Below are 21,051 nucleotides of genomic sequence, written 5' to 3'. Positions count from 1 at the left end.
TCCTGGATGTCCAAGGAGGCTATGAAAACCCCCGGCGACAGGGCCAGAAAAGTACAATGCAGAGACTTAAAGCCCTGTGCGAGGAGTGCTCAAGACCCTCCGATTATGAAACTGACTTGCTACCTATCGTTCTAAAAAGGAACACTCTACACGGAAATTGGGGACCACAATAACCTGTCTAGGGCCTTCAGGTTGAGGATCAGCCGGAAAGAACCAATCGGCTACTGAAACAAGAAGAGGCTGGCCGAGAGGCCAGTGCCCCATTTGAGACTGGGAAAGTGAAACCATTACTTTGGAAGTCAGCCAGGGAGTGAAAAACTACCACAGGATCCCTGCTTTGCCTGAATCCCCCGGAAAACCTCTGGAACAAAACTGGCTTACAGGCTTCTTCTGAAAGGCTAGGGCGTAACCTCGGGAGACAACCCATGCACGCAGGTGTCTGAGGTGGTCGCTAACCAGTTCTTTGAGAACAGCAGAAGTCAGTAGATTTGGTGGTAGATCATCCGATAAACCAGGGCTGTTTAGCTCGGACCTAGAACCCCTGATTGAGTAACCCTGGCACCTCGAGCAAGGCTGGCCCATGACTTTTCCCTGAAGACCAAAGCAGCGAAAAATCTACTGATATATATATATCAATAGAGCTCAATATATCATAACAGACTGAATTGATTAGTAGTCTATATATACAGAACAGTAGTTCCAAAGGAATTAGGTACTTGTACTTGATGCATCTGTTGCAATATGCAAATGAATCAGCAAAGCGTATTAGTGTTCTATTAAGTTGCATACATGAGATAAAGAAAAGACATGAGATTTTAGTTGGTAGGACATTCAGAATATCTAACTATATATGTGTGTATATTCTGAATAGCCTATCAACTTAAACTTAACGTTAGGTATGTAAATACGGATATGCTTTGCTGATTAATTTGCAGATTGCAACAGACTGATCAATTTAGTCTGTTATTATATTTTGAGCTCTACTGATACATATTTCACGGCTGTTTACAATTATTTATATTTTTTATAAGACGTGATCTGTAATAATAAAATTTATAAATTTTTTGGAAAACCATCTGTTATTGTTGCACATAAAACTCTGAATTTATAATTAATATTTTTAACAATCTTACTATTTTATTGTTTCCAGGTCAAATTTGGAGTTGAAATACTCCTCGAGTAGGTGGCATAATTTTATGGCAAGCTGTTCCTGAGCGCCACAGGACATTCATTTTCTTAGCCAGTTTTTTAACCAGTGACTAGTCAATTACAACAAAACATTAAAAAAAATTTAAAAAAACAGATTTGTGCAGCATCAGTTAAAAAGTAATATGTACAGTGCTTGGAGTGGGGAGGTATACAGTCACCTCCAAGCACCACTATCTATAAAGCTGCAGTGATCAGCAGGTCACAGGCATGTACTATATTTGGGGAGACGCCAGCCGATTTATTTTCCTGCACCGGTGTCCAGTGCAAAATACGTTATTTGCACCGCACTGCTGAGAGGAGCTGCGGCTTAAAGAGGATGAGGAGCAACCAGAAGACACAGTAAAAGGTGTCTGTGGGCTGGAACCGGATGGGGGCTGGCTGGAGTGACACTGGGAGGCTTTGCTGGAGATACAGAAGGGGGCTGGGTAGAGCTGAAGAAATACTGGGGGGGCTTTGCTGGAGAGACAGGGGGGCTAGTGCTGGACAGAAAAGGGCTGCACAGACAGAAGGGAGCTGTAGAAACTGGAGCTGGGGGGATTTGCTGAAGAGACTGAAGGGGGCTGAAGAGAGAAGGGGATACAGCTAGAGACACACTGGGGCTTAAAGAGAGAAGGGGATACAGCTGGAGAGACACGGGGGGCTGCAGCTGGACACAGTGGGGGGCTGCAGTTTGAGAGAGACTTGGGGGCTGGCTGGAGAGAAAAAAGGGGGCTTGAAAGACAGAAGGGTGTTGGCTGGAGCTGGAGAGAGAAGGGGGTTGGAGCTAGAGAGACAAAATGGGGAATGAGACTGAAGAGTAACTGGAGGGAAAAGGCTGCAGATTATACAAACCTGGCAGGATTAGAATGAAAAAGCTTGGGGACAGTACTCTTCATTAAGGCACCAATTCTAAAGAAACATTACTAATACAAATATTACTCCATCAGCAAATACAGTTTAATAATATCAACTTGTTTGATCAGGAAAGTTCAAATTCTGCCCTTCCCCAAAGCTTCTGTTACTATGTATTACACAGTATGGTTGAACCTATGCTATATTACGACGACACTGGTTGTATTCCTAGGCAAACAGACATCTTCTGGACCATATGATCTCCTATGTGAATAGTGAAAACCAACTGATGTCACCATCTGCCCAGAGAGGAACAATTTCTTCAGAGGTTCCCAGCTGCAGAGAAACCACATATAGGTAAGGAAGTATCTTAAGCAACTGGTCTGTACCTGCCAGGGACCCGGGAATAATTAATCTTATATTATCAAAATCCAGAATGCTACTGGGGACCTGAGGAGCCCATTAGAGGTTCTATTCAAATTTCCATATCCCCACTTTTAAATTCGCATAACGAGCACTGAATAAATACCTAGATAAAAACAAAACTAAAAATAGAAGAAAAACACATTTACTTATAAAACTAATTGACAGCAAATTTAAGCAATATCAGAAGTGATGAGAAAACCTTCAAACTCTAGAGAATGTAAACGCAGTACAAAAACACAAAACCGAAGGAGCAGCCAACAATCACAATATAGAATCCAGCGATGATGGTTGTACAGAGAACAACTGTCACTGCTCCTGAAGCTCCAGTTAAGCAGACAAGAGATGTAAAGAGAGACGTATACTATACACAGAGAGCAGACACTACAAACCTTCGCACTGCGACAGACTTGGAGGTGCAGTTACTGGTGATGATCGGTATCAGCCTTGGGACATGTGTTTGCTGCAAACATGGAAAGAAATCTTCAATTATTCTATAATCGTCATAATTTATAAGACAAAACACACAAACCAAACTGCTTGTTCTATAAAAAAAAAAAAAAAAAAAAAACTCTCTGTGTGAAGATCATTTAATCCAGACCCCATGTGCTTTAAATTAATTAATAAGAGGTTCTGCAAATACTTACACGTATGATTAAACGAATAGCTACCACGCCAGAGGTGGCCATAACTTTGGCACTGTTAGGAACTAAATTGAAAACCGTGGGCATAATTGCTTCTGCTCCGTGGTCAAATTTGTTCCCCAGAACAGATGAAAGATGCCTGATGTAAAATTAAAAAGAAAATAAGTCAGCATCAAAGTACAAACTGCAAAGCTGAAAGCATTAAAATATTAAAATCGTAAACCAGGAATACAGCAGCCAGTGACCATCTTGTATTTATTCATTTGCTGAGCTGCTAGAAGTAACAGTGTGTATTTTAAGGTGTAGTGAACATTCGCTGTTATTAGGGAGAGTCTAATGTCTGTCAGGACATGTTTGCATGCTACTTACCCCAGGGTAATGCAGGTTTCTCGGACCACCTGTGAACGCAAATCCTTGGCGGACAGCTTGAAAGCTCCATCAAGAAGACGCAGGTGCTGGAAAAAGGTGTCATATTCAGCAGCACCAGCCAAGAGAAGAGATCTGATTTTCTTGAGCTGCAAATATAAATAAAAATGATAACTACAATCAGGCCAGGTGATTTTGTTTTGTGTACAATACTGAAATCTAATACTGAAATCAGCAATCATATTATACTGCATTTGGATAATATCAGATAATGGAGGAATAAACAACACAATGTATGTTTTGAGGTTAATACATAGTTGACTATGATAAATTATTTATGTATGCACTATGCACAAAAAAACAAGAGATATGGTAAGAACTTACCTTTGTTATCTCCGTTTCTACGAAGTCCATAGGGTCCACAGGGTTGACCTTGGGGTATAGCTGGATCTGGATCCACGGGCACCACGCAGTTAAAGCTTTGCTGCTCCCAGGATGCACTTGGGTCCGTCCTCCTCTATACCCCGCCCCGGCCACAGGCACCTCAGTTGGTAAGCAGCTAAGGCCGGAGGAGGAGACTAAACAGAGAGAAGGAAGACTGGAACACACAAGAAACCATACTCACAGAAATGGGAGACGGAAAACCGGTGACCAGCCACACAGCCCATTTGAAGCCAGGTGCGTCAGGGCGGGCGCCCTGTGGACCCTATGGACTTCGTAGAAACAGAGATAACAAAGGTAAGTTCTTACCATATCTCTTGTTTTCTACTTCAGGGTCCATAGGGGGTCCACAGGGTTGACCTTGGGGATGTCCCAAAGCAGTTCAACTAAGGGCGGGGACGCTCCTGTGCTGAAAGGAGTACCCGGCGCCCAAAGGATGCATCCTGAGAGGCGAAGGTGTCAAACGCATAAAACCTCAAAAACGTCTGAATTGAAGACCAAGTAGCCGCCTTACACAGCTGAACAGCGGAGGCGCCACGTCTAGCAGCCCAAGAGGGACCCACAGAACGAGTGGAATGAGCCTTAACAGAGGCTGGCACAGGTAAACCCTCCTGCGCATAAGCCTCACAAATAACTGAACGAAGCCAACGGGCTAACGTTTGCTTGTTAGCAGGCCAACCCCTCTTGTGAAAACCGAAGAGGACAAACAAAGAATCCGACTTCCTAACCGAAGCAGTCCGGTCCACATAGATTCTAAGTGCCCGGACCACATCCAAGGAAGCCTCACCAGCAGAAAGATCAGGTGACTGAAAAGCTGGCACAACAAGTTCCTGATTAATGTGGAACTTTGAAACCACTTTGGGCAAAAACTCAGGACGCGTGCGGAGCACTGCCCTGTCCTGGTGAAAAATCAGAAAAGGAGGGCGACAGGAAAGCACCCCCAATTCTGAAACCCTCCTGGCCGAAGCAATTGCCTGGAGAAAAATGGTCTTAAACGTCAGCCACTTGAGCTCCACCGACTCAAGCGGCTCAAAAGGAGGACCCTGCAAGACCCTCAGTACCACCGTCAAGTCCCACGGAGCCACCGGAGGCACGAAGGGAGGCTGGATCCTGAGAACACCTTGGAAAAAGGTGTAAACATCTGGCAGTGTAGCAATCCGTCGCTGAAACCACACGGACAAAGCAGACACATGAACCTTCAGAGAGGCCAGGCGTAAGCCGAGGTCCAAACCCGATTGAAGAAATTCCAAGATTCTGGAAACCCGGAACACCTGCGGATCATAGTTTCTGGATTCACACCACTGAAAATAAGTGCGCCACACCCTGTGGTAAATCCGCGCGGAGGCAGGCTTGCGTGCCCTAAGCATGGTACCAATCACTGAACTGGAGAAACCCCTAGACCTCAAGACGGCTGTCTCAAGAGCCACGCCGTCAAAGACAGCCGACCCAGATCCGGGTAAAGGCAGGGCCCCTGAGACAACAGGTCCCGACGCTGAGGAAGAAGGTACGGAGCGTCGATGGAGAGGCACCTCAGATCGGAGTACCAAGGACGTCTGGGCCACGCTGGAGCCACCAGCACGAGCGTGCCGCCGTCCTGCTTGAATTTCCGCAGAACCCGAGGAAGTAAGGATATCGGAGGAAACAGATACGCCAGGTGAAACGTCCATTTCACCGACAGAGCGTCTACCAGACAGGCGCCTGCGTCTCTTGTCCTTGACCCGTAAACGGGCAACTTGTGATTGTGACGGGAGGCCATCAAGTCCAGCTCCGGCAGCCCCCACCTGTCCACGAGTAGCTGAAACACCTGTGGGTGAAGCGACCATTCCCCAGGATGCACATCGTGACGGCTGAGGAAGTCCGCCTCCCAATTGAGGACTCCGGGAATGAAGACTGCCGAGATCGCTGGAACGTGACACTCCGCCCAAGCAAGAATGCGAGACACCTCCGACATTGCTGCCCGACTGCGAGTTCCCCCTTGGTGGTTGATGTACGCCACCGTGGTGGCGTTGTCGGACTGCACCTGAACCGCCCTTCCGTGAAGAGCGGGGCCGGACGACTGCAGGGCCCTGTACACAGCCCGCAGTTCCAGGATGTTGATGGGGAGAAGTGCTTCTTCCGCGGACCAACGACCCTGAAGCGATAATGAGCCGGTCACTGCCCCCCAACCCCGAAGACTGGCATCCGTCGTGAGCAGGACCCAGTCCGGGATCCAAAAGGGGCGCCCCTCGACCAGATGCACCGTCTGAAGCCACCAAGCCAAAGACTGCCGAACCTCCGCGGACAACACCAGCATCTGAGAGCAGATCCGGTGAGGTAACCCGTTCCATTCAGATAGAATCAGCCCCTGCAGGGGCCGGGAATGGAACTGGGCAAATTCCACCATGTCGAATGTCGACACCATGGACCCCAGAACTCTCATAGCTGAATGGACCGACAGGCGGCAACTGCTCAGGCAACTGTGTATCCGCAGCTGCAGGGAGGAGACCTTCTCTGGAGTCAGGAAAATCCGCTGCTGACGAGAATCCAGCAGGGCTCCCAAATGAACCATCCGCTGTGATGGAATCAGGGAGGACTTCTTCCAGTTTATCAACCACCCGTGTGCTTGAAGACAAGCAATGGTCAGGTGGAGATGTCGAAGAAGCACCTCCGGGGAGCTCGCCAGCAGCAGAAGATCGTCCAGGTACGGCAACAGACGTAGACCCTGACCCCGAAGGTGGGCAGCCATAACCGCCATCACCTTGGTGAACACCCTCGGAGCCGTGGAAAGGCCAAAAGGCAACGCCCGAAATTGGTAGTGATGGTTCAGGATAGCAAACCTCAGATACCGCTGATGTGCCGGTGCTATGGGCACATGGAGATAGGCGTCCTGGATATCGAGGGAGACCATATAATCCCCGGGTTCCATCGCCAGAATGATGGAACGTAACGTTTCCATCCTGAACCCGGGAACTCTGAGGTATCTGTTCAGAGACTTCAAATTCAGGATAGGGCGATGAGAACCATTGGGTTTCTGTACCAGAAACAGAGTAGAATAGTACCCCGTCCCGCGCTGAGACTGCGGAACGGGAACAATGACCCCTGCTTGTAGCAAGGATTCTATAGCTACCTGAATCTGACCAGCTTTGGTCTTGTCCAGAGAAGGACTCGTACAGAAAAACTGGTGGGGCGGCCTGAACCGAAAAGACAGGGCGTACCCCTGAGAGACTACTTCTCGAACCCAGGCATCCGTGGTGGTATTGTGCCAACACTGGGCGAATTGGAGAAGTCGGCCTCCCACTCTGGGGTCCCCCAGAGAGAGGCCCGTCCCATCAGGCAGCAGGCTTATCCTCCTGCTTGGAAGAAGGGCGCCGAGCACTCCATGCCTGCTTCTTGGGCTTGGGTGCGGCCTTGGTCGCCGAATGTCTCGGGAAGGACTGGCCCTTGGCCTTACCCTGAATCCGAAAGGACCGAAAGGCAGAGATCCTCACTTTAGCCGGCGCAGAGGCCGAAGGGAGAAAAGCCGACTTGGACTTAGACAAAGTATCCACTATTCTGTCCAAATCCGGACCAAATAGTAAATCACCATTAAAAGGCAAGGCCTCCAGACCCTTTTTTGAATCTGCATCAGCCCTCCAGGACCTCAGCCACAGGGAGCGCCGAGCAGATACCGCTGCAGCCGACACCCTAGAAGTGAGCAGGCTGGCATCCAAAGACGCTTCCCCAATATAGGAAGCTGCATCCCGCATCTGTCCCACTAACGCTCTCTGGATATCCGGAGCCTCATCAGGAAAGGTATCCTCCAAGGCATTGGCCCATGCCTCAATGGCTTTAGCCACCCAGGAGATAGCCATGGACGGGCGAGCCACCGCCCCGGAAAGAGAATAAATGGACTTTAAACAAGTCTCCACCTTCCTGTCCGTGGGATCCTTCAAAGAGGAGATAGACGGCAATGGCAACGTCGCGCTTTTGATCAAGCGGGTAACGTGGGAATCCACCGCCGGCGGAGTTTCCCATTTCCTGCAATGAGCTTCAGGAAAAGGATAGTTCGCCGCCAACCTCTTCTGTGGATGGAACCTCTTACTAGGTAACTGCCAGGCCGCCGCCATATGATCCGATAATTGATCAGACAGGGGGAACACAGTTGAGGTCACCTTGGCCTTTTTAAAATTAGGAAACTTCGACCTAGGAGCCGGCGCATCATCCTCAACATGTAGGCTAGCCCGCACCGCCCTAACTAAGGCTGGAACATTAATGGAGGACTTAGCTTCCACCTCCTGCCCCATGACATCAGAGTCAGAGTCCTCATGGATTTCTCCATCATCTGAGGACACTTCCGAGTCCGACAACTGCGCAGCTAGTGAACTCACAACCGGACGTTTAGACACCCTTGGTGGCACATCACCTTGCAACATGGACTGAAACGCCGAGGATGAAGCCGCCAGACTCTGTACGGAGCTGGATAGAACATCCACCCAAGGCGGAGGAGCCGTCGGAGCAAAACTCTGCAAAGGCACTACAGACTGACGCGTCCCTGGGGAAGACTGCACATACACAGGCAGTCCCGAGTAAGGACCCACAGTCTGGGCCCCGGGGGAAGACCGCAACATTTGTGGAACCCTCGGGGAATGGGGGATGGTGGGCTGCGGTAACGCCCTAGAAGGGACCGCTGATGGGACCGATAACCGGTCCGCAATAGACGCCAGCACCTGTGAAAACATCGCCCAAGGAGGGTCCTGTGATACAGGGGGGTTGGAGGGGTCCGGTACCAGCTGGCACCGCCCGCACAGACCATCCTGAGATAAGTCCTCCCCATCAACTCCAGCAACACAACGTCTGCAGGAAAATAGCACAGGAGCCACAGAGCGCTCAGTCTCCTCATCAGACATGATACCGTAAATCACAAGAAATAGGTATCACCAGAGGAATTACGGTTTTAACACCCGCGCACTCACCAGTATGCGACACAACAGCCCAGATATGGTACTGTGTAGCACACAACAGTATGTGACTGACCCCACAAATACGTGTTTTATATAAGTGAGGGTCTCAGAAAAACGCCCTTCCCCCACACACCTGCCGGGCCATAGGAGAAGGAAAGGGATAGTTATAAGCTGACAGTAAGGAGAATAAGTCACAGACAGGCAGCACTAGCAATAGTCACATACAATGCAGAAAAGTTATACTCACTGCACCTTCCGCTACAATCAACCGCCCAGATTCAGTGTCTGGGAGGGCTATAGCGCTGTGTACACTGTCCTTTAGCAGGGGAGAGGTACACAGGGGGACCGGTCCACTTGATACCGCCTGGGAGTCTGCGATGTGCCAGTAAAGATGGCCGCCGGAGACCTCAGAGGAGGAGTGGCCGAGAGATAAGAGCAGCTCAGCGACGCCAGACTCCTAGTTGAAAGGCGCGCTGAGCTGAGGGGAGGAGCCGCTAGACAGGGAAGGCTGCCTCCCCTGGCTAGCAATTAACCCCCGGGTTGCCGGTCCCGCTACCAGCCTGATACCCTGGTGGTCTAGCGGACACGCGGGGTATTCCTCAATTGAGGGGGAGCCCGCCGCCGCTAGCGCCTCCGGTCTGTCCCCAGAGACCGGAGGCTCCTGACTGCATTGAAGTATCCGCGGGCCGCCGCACGCGGCGACCCGCGGCTTACCTGATCCCCGTCGCGTCCGGCAGCAGTCAAGGGAGTCCCCAGAGCCCGGCTAGTACAGGCTCTGGGGTCCCGCCGCGATCCCCAGAGCTGTACTGGCGTCGCGGCGCCAGCGGGGAGGAGCGGCAGCGTGGACGTCCTAAAGGACAGTCTGATGCTGCCGCTCTAAAAGTGTAAAAAAAGTAGAAAAAAATAAAAAATTTCTCTTTTAAAATAAAGCTTAGGGGCTGCTCCTGCAGCCCCACTGCGACAGGGTGACCCGACTCCGGCCGGGCACCAACTAAAACTGAGGTGCCTGTGGCCGGGGCGGGGTATAGAGGAGGACGGACCCAAGTGCATCCTGGGAGCAGCAAAGCTTTAACTGCGTGGTGCCCGTGGATCCAGATCCAGCTATACCCCAAGGTCAACCCTGTGGACCCCCTATGGACCCTGAAGTAGAAAAAAAAACACATATACTGTGCACTTTATAGCTACATTTAAAAGATGCACCTATAATAACACACTACATGATCAGGCGCTAAGTAGGTTGATAAATTGGGAGCGTGGCTTAGCAAGACATGGAGTAGGACATTGGTCCTTGTGTTCCCCAGCCTTAGTGATCCCGTCTATCCACCTGCTGCCCTCTGAGGACTTTCCTTTGATCACCTCTAGATGTCTAACCTACAACTGCTGCCTGTGGAAGCGCTTGGGGCCGTATATAAGTTACCGTTTCTCCTGTGCCTGTGTTTTGGCTCCGGCCCCCTGGTTTGCATAGCCGCTGCGGTGCCATTTTGGATTGCAGGCACTATCTTGGATCTGACGCACCCGCGGCCAAACTGATTCCTCTGGTCACCTGTGCCTTCTCCTTCACTAACTGTGGGACAATCTAGAAATATGTTGCCCGGATCCTGAGCTTCTTCTCTGGGTGTTGAGGGAGGTGACTGACAACCGCTGTGCACTCCAGGTCCTGTCCCCGGTGGCGGTGACACACTGACATTTTGATTTATGTGCCCTGATAGTGCTGCTGTGAGCTCCGCTCTCCTGCGGCCATTCTGTCACTGAGTGGTGACCCTGGAGGCTACTTACCTGGCCTGTGACCTGTGATACCTCCTGTTCCATTTTCTCCTGTTGCATCATTGTCTTCTTGGGGCACCATGGAACTCCCCCTTAACACCATTATAGCCTTGTGTCAGAGAGTGGCGACTCGGCTAGAAGCGCTGCATGCTGGTCTGTCTCTTCTACATCAAGATATATAGGGGTATTCAATATGGGTGCGATAACATCGTTTTTTGCGTTAATATCACTTGTTTTAGTTTTACACCGTATTCAATTTCAAAGACTTATCGCAGTTTTGAAAAGTCTTTGATAAAAAACGGTGATAACTTTTCACCATTGAATAGGTGTCGAAAAAAAGTGCAGAATTGGGGTTTAGGGGTGCAGGCTTAAAAAAATAGCCTGCGCCCCTGAGATTGACATTTAAAAAAGTGTCAAATAAAGTTTTTTAAAAAAATAGGGACACCCCAAAAAATGTATTTAAAAATTGGGGTGCAAAAAAAAAAAAAATGGGAAAAAATTGTTAAACAATAGGGAAATAGGTTCAGGGCTATTCTGCAAGTATGCGAAAGATGTTTTCTAGAATAGAATTATAGCGGCAGGTGAACAAATGCAGAATTTTTACAAAATGACTTTAGGGACACCAAAATATGCTAGTACCCATTTTCATTTCATTTTCAGTGCTCTTCTGCATCACTTCTTCAATGTCGGGAAAAAAACACCTGCTGCGGCTATTTAAATCCCCGACTTTCAATTAAAGGCTAAAACGGGGGTACCCATAGTGTTCCCCCATTGTTTTTACAACTTTAGGGGGGTCTTACAATTATTTTAAGAAAAAATGTGTAACTTTACGCAAATCCAACTTCGGAGATTCCCGTTTTCGTTAATTTTATTTTGAATACGGGGATAAGCGGGAGCGCACACAATACCTTTACGCAGAAAAAAACTCCGATATGAAATGTTAACTTCGCCAGGGAAGTTAACCTTTCATATTGAATACCCCTCATAGGGGTCTATGTACTAAGCAGTGATAAGAGACAGAGTGAAAAGTGATAAGTTGCCAGCCAATCAGCTCCCAACTGCCATCTCACAGGCTGTGTTTGAAAAATTACAGTTGGAAGCTGACTGGCTGGCACCTTATCACAGGCTTATTACTTTTCACTCTGTCTCTGATCACTGCTTAGTACATAGACCCCATAGACCCCATAGACATTACACAGTTTCCAATTGTTAAGACTGAGATTTGTCTTTCTTCCATTGCGACCTGTAATGCTTTTGCCAGTGCTGTACTGGTCTCTTTGGAAGCTTCGGGGGTTGTACATTGAAACAGTCAAATCTGGGGACATATGTATGGTATCCTGCTATATGTTGTCATTTGTTTACCTACCTGTGGCTTTCAGTATCTGTAATTGTTTTTTTTTTTTTTTCTGGGGTGTTAACGCCCTGGCTTGGACTGGGGTCCCCGGACTGGATTGATCCTCCTTTATTTGGTCTGTATGTCTATTAATGTTTCATTACCGTCTTCACTATCTGTGTCAGTCACTTGGTTTCTTTTTGCATTATCTACATATTTAGTTATTGATGTCTCCTGCAGCTATTTCTTATTATTCGTTAGTACTTATTAACCTCCAGGGTTTAATCCGTGATCTTATTCTCCTGTTCTTTTTTTGTGTGATATTTGTTTTTAACTGAAATTTGTCTGGAATACTCTTATGTGTTTGCTATATTTGACAGTTATTTTGTGGGCCCTTTAATCCTGGGCTGAGAGCTCCATGCTCTTAGGGCTCACGAATAGCATGTTGCCCTCACTTTCTATGGTAGGGTGGGTTTGGTTGAGTCATGTAGTTGAGGTTGGGGGTGTTAGTTTGGGGATACAGGTATGCCGTGAGTTGGGGATATGGTTATACAGGGTGGGGGGAATAGGGGGGTGGGATGTTCTTATTTTTCCTGCTTCAGGGAGTTTGGATAATATATGCTTTAAATGCTATTTGCTTTCTTTTATTGATCTGCTGTTTGTTTAGTTTATGACCATTTATTTGAGAGGAGATGATATCTGTATATCCTGGTCTGATAATGGGTACTGGGGTCCTCCTTATTTAGAATATCAATAATATATTGATTTTTTTTAATGTCATGCCAGTTTTTCTATATTCTGCAGGCACTTACAGTACTTTTACTGTTATTTTGATTTACTGTAGCAGGGGTCTGAATTGCGCCTTCGGGCACCCGTATTCTATATATATTCCTATTATGGGGTTTCATATCTGTTGGCGATCTAAGTGCCATAAGATATCTCTGTTTGATTTTGATTGTCTGTAATAAGGCTGTTACAGCATTTTCTTTATTTCTATTTATTTTGGTTTTCATTTGTTAAGTTTTATATATGTGGAATATTCTGATGTGTAATAGGCCTCTGTCTATTTTTTATATGTATGCTGGTTTTATATATTGTTTTATATTGTTATTATACTGGAAAACGTTTGTTTTGATCCTTAATGTAATGCACGATTGTTCTGTCTCAAATTTATTTTGTTTGTGTGGGTGTAAACTTTTAAATTCCAAAAATAAACATGATTAAAAAAAAGTATGTTGCTAAATTACTAATATTGAGAATGTATATATAATCAGCCAATCATATTTCACCAATTGAAAACATAAAAGCATGCAGACATGGTAAAGAGGGTCAGTTGTTGTTCAGACCAAACAAAAAATGGAGAAGAAATGTGATCTAAGTGACTTTGAATGTGGAATGATTGTTGGTGCCAGACAGGATGTTTGATAAACTGCTGATCACTTGGGATTTTTATGCTCAACAGTCTATAGCAGTGATTCCAAATCTCTGTCCTCAAGGCACACTAACAGTCCTGGTTTTAGTGATATCCATGCTTAATTAGTACTTTAGTTATTTTGATTTAACCATCTGTGATTAAGTCACCTGTGTTCAGCTATGGCTATCCTTAAAGCCTGGATTGTTAGTGTTCCTTGAGGACCGTGGTTGGAAATCCCTGGTCTATAGAGTTTAGTGAGAATGCTGCATAAAAAACATGCAATAAGAGTCAGATCTGTGGGAGAAAATGCCTTATTAATAACAGGTCAGTGGGGAATGGCCAGGCTGTTTCAAGCTGACATGAAGGCAACGGTAACCCAAATAATGATGCATTACAACAGTTATGTGCAGAAGAGCATCTCTGAATGCGCAGCAAATTACAGTAAATGAGCTAAAGAAGCAGCAGACCAGAGTAAATTATGGTAAGAATGACAATAGAGCACCTAAAATGTGTTAAGCTGCTTCCTTAAGGTGCGTATCCACTTGCCGATGGGGTAATGATAGTACGATTACAACAGTGTAATAGCAGTTATTCCTCATCCCCTGTAATGCCTACATTGAACGATATGTCGTTCAGTGCAGGCACCCTACTTCATCCCTGAACATGCCCAATCTGTTGTTATCGGTAGATTGATCGTCCTGTTCAGGCGATGATTTATGTCGGAAACGTAGTTTCCGACGTTAAACTGCACGATTTATGCACGATTAATGAGCGATTGAACGATAACAATGTAGTTATTGTTTAATCACTCATTTATATCGGCAAGTGGATAAGCGGATTTACTTCTCAATACAAATAAAAAGTGATAAATATAAGGTCAGAGGAAATGCTTTCTCCCCTATGTGGTGGGAACAATGTTGCATATAACAGTGTAAATAGGTGGCAATAAATAAAAAGTACTTGAAAAATGAGGAGTAAGAAAAAAACAAAAATATTTTACAGAACAAGTAATGTTATAGTTCTTTTGCAAGGTAAAAATGGTGCTGCGGCTCAAGTGCAATGCTGCAGGTGTCTCTCCCTATCTTACCCTATATTTTTGCCTTGTGTCCGTCAGTCTGTTGATGGGATCTATTATACTGCTGCCGGTGTCCCGATCCTCTCCCCTGCGCTTTTCCGTCTTCTGCAGACAGGCGGGTTATGCAGTGTGACCTCCGTCTTAAGCAGGGACTCTGTGGCTGCATAGAAATTACGTGCACTGTTCCGGCGTCTTGTTTCATTGAAGAGTTTTATGTTTTGCTCTCAGGAGTCTCTAACAGGAAGAGAGTATGAGATGCAGCTGGACTATGCCTCCAGCCCGTCCCTGTCCTTATCCCAGGACCGCGCTCTGCTGTGCTGATCAGTCCACAAAACCCTGACTGCACCACACACAACGAGCGCTGAAGTGCAGCAGCCATGTCAGTCAGGGGCAATGTTACCACTCTGAAATCTCAGATTTCCCTGTTCTTTGCTCCATTCTGGTTTTTCCTGGTGAAAGCCTCAAAATTTCCTGGTTATTAGTTAGGGTTATTCTAACTGTTTTTGCACACTGGTCACTGCACAAACAAAGGAAATCAGACAGGGACGTTCATTTTGTAAGATTTGACATCAAAGTAAGCTTTTCAAGCATCTATTGAATTGTTTAAACCCCAAAAAAAGTCGTCAGGGAGGAAAACCAGGAAATTTGAGGCTTTGACTAGGAATAATCAGGATGGAGCAGGGTACAGGGAAATCTGAGATTTCAGAGTGGTAACATTGCCCCTGACTGACATGGCTGCTGCACTTCAGCGCTCGTTGTGTGTGGTGCAGTCAGGGTTTTGTGGACTGATCAGCACGGCAGAGCGCGGTCCTGGGATAAGGACAGGGATGGACTGGGGGCATAGTCCAGCTGCATCTCATACTCTCTTCCTGTTACAGAAACTCCTGAGAGCAAAACATAAAACTCTTCCATGAAACAAGATGCCGGAGCAGTGCATGTAAATTTCTATGCAGCCACAGAGTCCCTGCTTGAGACGGAGGTCACACTGCATACCCACCTGTCTGCACAAGACGGAAAAGCGCAGGGGAGAGGATCGGGACACCGGCAGCAGTATAATAGACCCCATCAACAGACTGACGACACAAGGCAAATAGGGTATGATAGGGAGAGACACCTGCAGCATTGTCTTTGAGCCACAGGCACAATTTTTACCACACAAAAGAGCTATAACATTACTTGATCTTTAAAATATGTTTACTTACTCTTCATCTTTCAAGTACTTTTTATTTATTGCCGCTTATTTACACTGTTATATTGTTACATTGTTCCCACCACATCGGGCACACAGCGCTTCCTCGGACCTTATATAGTAGACCAGAGTGTTCAACTCCTGTCAGCTAAGAACAGGAAACAGAGTCCACAGTGGGAACAAGCTGATCAATACTGGACAGCTGAAGATGTTTGCCCGATATGAATTTCTACAGCAACATACAAACCACATAAATCCATAGATCCATCCTACTTTGTATCAACATATTAGGCTGATGGTGTTGTAATGGTGTGACATTTTCTTGGCACACATTAGGCCCTTTTATATCAAATGGACACTGCCACAGCCTACCAGAGTATTATTTTTGACCATGTGCCTCTCTATGGACAGGTGCTACCTATCGTATAATTACTACATTCAGCAGGGTAAGGAGCCATGTCACAAATCACACGTCACCTTAAGCTGGTTCCATGCACATGACGGGGAAGTCCGTTTACTAGTGTGGCCTCCACAGTCACCTGGTCTCAAGCCAATAGAGAACCTTTGTGGTGGAATGGGACATTTGCAGTATGAATGTGTAGACAACAAATCTGCAGTAACTGGGTGATGCCATTGTGAACATGGACCAGAAACTCTGGGGAATGTCTCAAGTACATTGTTTAAGACAACTGTTCTGGGGGAGAGGGGGGTTAAACTAGAAAGATAGCGTTGCCACTAGACTTCTTCCGTGGGGTGGGGTGCCGCACCCTTTCCCTTTATTAAAAGTTAAAATGTGCCCTGCTGGGATTGCTGCGCTGACAGCCTGCAGAGCGGTCTCAGCTCGCTCCGGCTTTCAGCTCTTCCCGGCTGCATGGCTCCCCTGGCGAGTGAATAGATTTCGCACGCCATCTAGTCACACTGCGGAACAGCTTGGGTGAAGCCCAGCACCTCTGTGAGTGCTGGGCATGCCATGCCCCCTACAGTGATGAAAAGGGGGCACGTCTCAAGGTCACGCCACTTTTATAGTGACCATGCCCCTTTTTGGGCAGCGCCTTTGGTGCACCTAATTGAGAGGCCCCTTGTCCCCTAGAAGTAACACTAATTAGATTTACCTAATAAAGTGGCCACTGAGTATGTAAATATATCATACAAAACTGCTCTCCAAATACAACATTTTATAGGACACACATCATCCCTGTCCATATATAGGCTATATTCTATAAGTTATGGTTTCAGTATGTTTTGTGGAGAATCACAAGGTTGACAACCATTCTATAGACACCATAATGTCAACACATACAAAATGTTGACATGCTCAGAATGTCGACTTGCAAATATGTTGACCCTGACAAAATGTCGGCAACCAATTTTAAGCCTAACACCAACTCTATAATGTCTATTGTTGACCTTTTGACCGTGTCGACATTTAATCATGACGACCTTTTGACTGTCGACAATATGATTACATCCCGGACTAACATCATTCCTCAACATATATAAGGATATATGGTATAGGAGTGGCTTCATTAGAATTGTATCACAGTGTCCTCCAGGTGGCATGCCAGAGAGATTAGGTATAGAAGTGACATAGTTATTCTCCAAATATAAGGATATATGGTATAGGAGAGACACCACAATCTTCAATTATTAGGACATTGGTACAGAAGTGACAGCATTATTCTCCAAATATCAATATATGTATTACAGGAGTAATATCACTACTTTCCAAATACAAGGATACTGTGTATTATATACTAGTGACAATAATATTCAAACATAAAAATATATGGTATAGGAGTGAAAGATTCTTCACAGAGGTCCCCTTACATTCAGGACAATGAAAATTACCTATGGTAACCAGAACTACAAATACAAGATGGACTGTAGGCAAAGACCACAACAGTAGCAGCTAAACAAACAAAAGATTTCCAGAAATCCTGCAGGTGCCTTACCGCAGTAATTCTCTGCTCCCAGTCATGCTTATCATCCGACAGTATTTCCCGTATTTTATTGATCGATTCCTCAAGATCTCTGCTTGAATAGATCTACAAGAAAGTAAACTCAGTAAAGTTCTGCTTGCAAATATTCCTTCTTATGGATCGTAAAAGATAAAAGATTTTAGAAAGATTATATCAGATTTTCAAAGTGTTCATTAACACACTTAGAGCCGTATTAAAATTGAGCCGAGCAGCGATACTTTTTCACGGCCCGGACTTTCTGCCTACTTCGTCTGTTTTGCAGGCGGAAAAGTATCGCACGCGTGCACGCTTTACCCCGTATTCAATTTGAAAGTACGCAAAAACGGGACCCGGCGAAACTTGAACAGGCGGAAAGTACTGTCAGTTTTGGGGAAATCAGCCTGACACCCCCCCAAATGATGCTCTGACATTGGGGCTCCCTATGGTACCCCCCGATTTGGCTTGCTGAAGGTATTTGGTGTTTTTAAACAGACTCAATAGCTGCTAAATAGCGTTTTTCTATACGTGATGCAGAATAGTATTCAGGAGTATTTTTTCCTGAAAATAACTTATCCCAGCAAATTTGGGGTACTTGAAAATGAGGGTCAGCATATTTTCAAGTTGCCAAAGTGAAGTTGAAAAAATCGTGAAAAATCCACCTGCCGCAAGCACCTGCAATAAAAAAAAACCTGGGGCATACTTGGGGACTCCCCCAGAGTCAAGTTAGCTAGTTTTTAACTTTGTACCCCAACTTTTTTTATTTCGCCCCCTTTTTCAAAGTCATTTTTTGGGATGTCCTAAGTGTTTTTTAAAAAAATTGATAGTGTTTACCTTTGGGGGACTGTCTGAAGGCTGCACGGGGGTTCCCGCAACGTTGCACCCCAAAACCCCAATTCTGCACTTTTTTCTGCCTGCTATTCATAGGCAACAATTTTTCGCCTAGTACACTGCATTGACTTTCCGCCTAGGCGGAAAGTCTCTGAAATTGAATAAGGGGTAAAACCAAAACAGGCGAAAATGACGTTATCGGCGAAAAGTTTTGTAAAAAGGTCATTTCAGGAAAAGGTCATTTCCTGAAAGTTGCTAGTTTTGAAGTGGAAAGAGATAACACCCTGTAGCAATTAGCTCAGTGAATTGATCTTGCATTAGGCAGTGATCTGTTCTCTTGTGTAATTGTGTCAGCGAGGACTGCAGGTGACAGGTAGTGTCTTGATGTGATGGGAGTGGAGACAGCAGTATTCCACAGACTGATGATGGGCACACACTTGCACGAATGGAATCGGTCAGCAGACCTATCCGCTGTCTGTGCGGCTGATAGGTAAGCAATACACACTTACCAATCGGCCACTTGATATGTCTAGGTTGACATCACAACTGGGCGAGCATTTAAATTTACCCATCCAGTTGTAATTTCAGAGCCGGCGGTCCCTGCAGCCAGTGTACAGGCAGTTGGCAGGTCGCCCGTACACACATGCAGCATCGGCTGTGCTACAAGGCTGACCTAATATGTCTGAACAGCATCATTCACAGACATATCGGGTGTACCTACACACCCGCCAAATCCTATCAAAATACCGACAGCGGCATCCCGGTGGTTGTTATCCCGACAGGGGTCGGGTAAGGTAAGTATACTTCCCCTTTCCCCCCCTAACTCTCCCCACCCCGCACCCTAACCCTCCCCGTGCCTAAACCTAATTCTCCCCCCTTAGTGCTCAACCCTAACAAAAAAACAACCTGTAACCCTGCTATGCTGAATAAACCTAGCACTCTCCCTGCAGCTAACGCTAAGGGGTAAATTTCCTAAAGTGAGATTTTTTTCGAAGTGAGTTTTAGAAGAGATGTTGCCCATAGCAACCAATCATATTCTACTTAACACTTAACTAGCACCTTCTAGAACAGTGTTGGCTAACCTTGACACTCCAGCTGTTATGGAACTACATAATCCAGCATGCACTGCTACAGTTTTGCTATTAGGACATGCTAAAACTGTGGCAGGGCATGCTGGGATATATAGTTCCACAACAGCTGGAGTGTCAAGTTTAGCCAACACTGCTCTAGAAGATAATAGCTAGAATCTGATTGGTTGCTATGGGCAACATCTCTTCTAAATCTCACTTCTAAAAACTCTAGGGCGCCCCAGACTTACCTCGTTCGGGCTGGCGTCCTTCTGGATTCCGGCATCAGGATTAAGATAGGCATCGGTATTTCGGCGCCTATCTTAGGTCCCGTGTCGGACTTTCAGCGTCGGAATTCAGACTGGCAGCATGCCGACCGCTGGTCTGGTAACTACATCCCATTGTAAGAAGCAGGGATCCCTAGCAGCAAAAAATAATCGTGTAACATTGATACAAGAACGCTGTGGTGTCAAACGTACTTTTATAAGAACTACATTCCTAAAACTACTTTACTACAAGTAATGGAATGTAACATGAGAAGAGTATGGAAAATGCATCTAAATTAAGTTTGTATAAGCACTTTAGGTTCTTGCAAGTCAGAAATGTACAAGTCAGAAGATAAGACATGCTGCATTGTGAAATTACATTCTATTTGTAAGGAATGAAATGTGCACTTTTACTGTGGTACTGTATGTGTGAATGACCATTAAACATGCACAAGACTGTAAAGTAACAAATTCAACAGGGAACATGAATATTTATGTGCAGTGGACAAATGCTGGATCTTCAGTTTGACAGATAAACCAAACAAAACCGTTAATATCTAGATGATAAAAACAGCATACAACATATGTGACTATATGCATCAGAAAATAAAAACAATTATAATATTTTACAGTAATAAACATCAGACATTTATTTGGCCCATCAGTTGCATTCTTGGGGCCGTTGTCTGACATTTATCAATTGCAGCATTGAGACCCATTGTTACCTGTACAGTCGGAACATCTTCAAATGCTCTGATGAAGTCCTCCTCATCGACTGCTCCTGCACCTCCTTCCTTTGCTATTTACAGAGAGGAGAAATGACATCAGCGACTTTGGACTGTGTGCGCATCACTAGCTATTCAACAGTATAGCAAAAAAGCTACAATCACCTAATCACTATAGGATGTACCCAGCAACAGAACGGCGCAATGTAACGGTACATAGCATGCACCATACACACTGCATGAAGCGGTGTACAATAGTACAAAATATAATTATGCATGTAGCAGCATGGCGTCGTTCATTTCATCGCTCAATCTGCAGATGGGACGATACGATGAACGACCATCATGAACGGATCTGGCTTACACACTGCACGATCCGTATGATATATCATTCCAATCCACAACAGAACAATATATCGTACGAAAGATAGTATAGTGTGCACCCAGCATGTATACAGCAGTTAAATGTCTCCAGGGAGGCCACCAGTAACTGTTAAGCGGGCGTGGGGCCTAAGAAAAAAATATATATATATATTTGAATCTTGCTCTGCTGTGACATTGGGAAGATGTTTCAAGCCTTGTAAAATAGTGGAGAAGTT

General features: G+C 45.8%; 1 protein-coding gene across 13 annotated transcripts in view; it reads right to left on the bottom strand.

Moving 5' to 3' along the window:
- CLASP1 (cytoplasmic linker associated protein 1) overlaps nt 1–21,051 on the bottom strand; it is a 483,598-nt gene that overhangs the window by 204,527 nt on the left and 258,020 nt on the right. For all 13 annotated transcript variants that reach the window (XM_088473663.1, XM_088473650.1, XM_088473651.1 and 10 more), the window contains 5 exons: nt 20,453–20,526; nt 17,561–17,653; nt 3,477–3,622; nt 3,111–3,246; nt 2,856–2,926 (listed from right to left, as the gene is read on the bottom strand). In XM_088473663.1, the coding sequence (XP_088329789.1) occupies nt 2,856–2,926; nt 3,111–3,246; nt 3,477–3,622; nt 17,561–17,653; nt 20,453–20,526 (520 nt within the window). The remainder of the gene's footprint in view (nt 1–2,855; nt 2,927–3,110; nt 3,247–3,476; nt 3,623–17,560; nt 17,654–20,452; nt 20,527–21,051) is intronic.

The sequence above is a fragment of the Taudactylus pleione genome, unplaced genomic scaffold, assembly GCF_031769625.1.
Source record: "Taudactylus pleione unplaced genomic scaffold, aTauple2 ptg000138l, whole genome shotgun sequence".
Taxonomy (NCBI): domain Eukaryota; kingdom Metazoa; phylum Chordata; class Amphibia; order Anura; family Myobatrachidae; genus Taudactylus; species Taudactylus pleione.
Note: the sequence above shows the minus strand (reverse complement) of the source record. Positions and strands in the feature narration are given on the sequence as shown.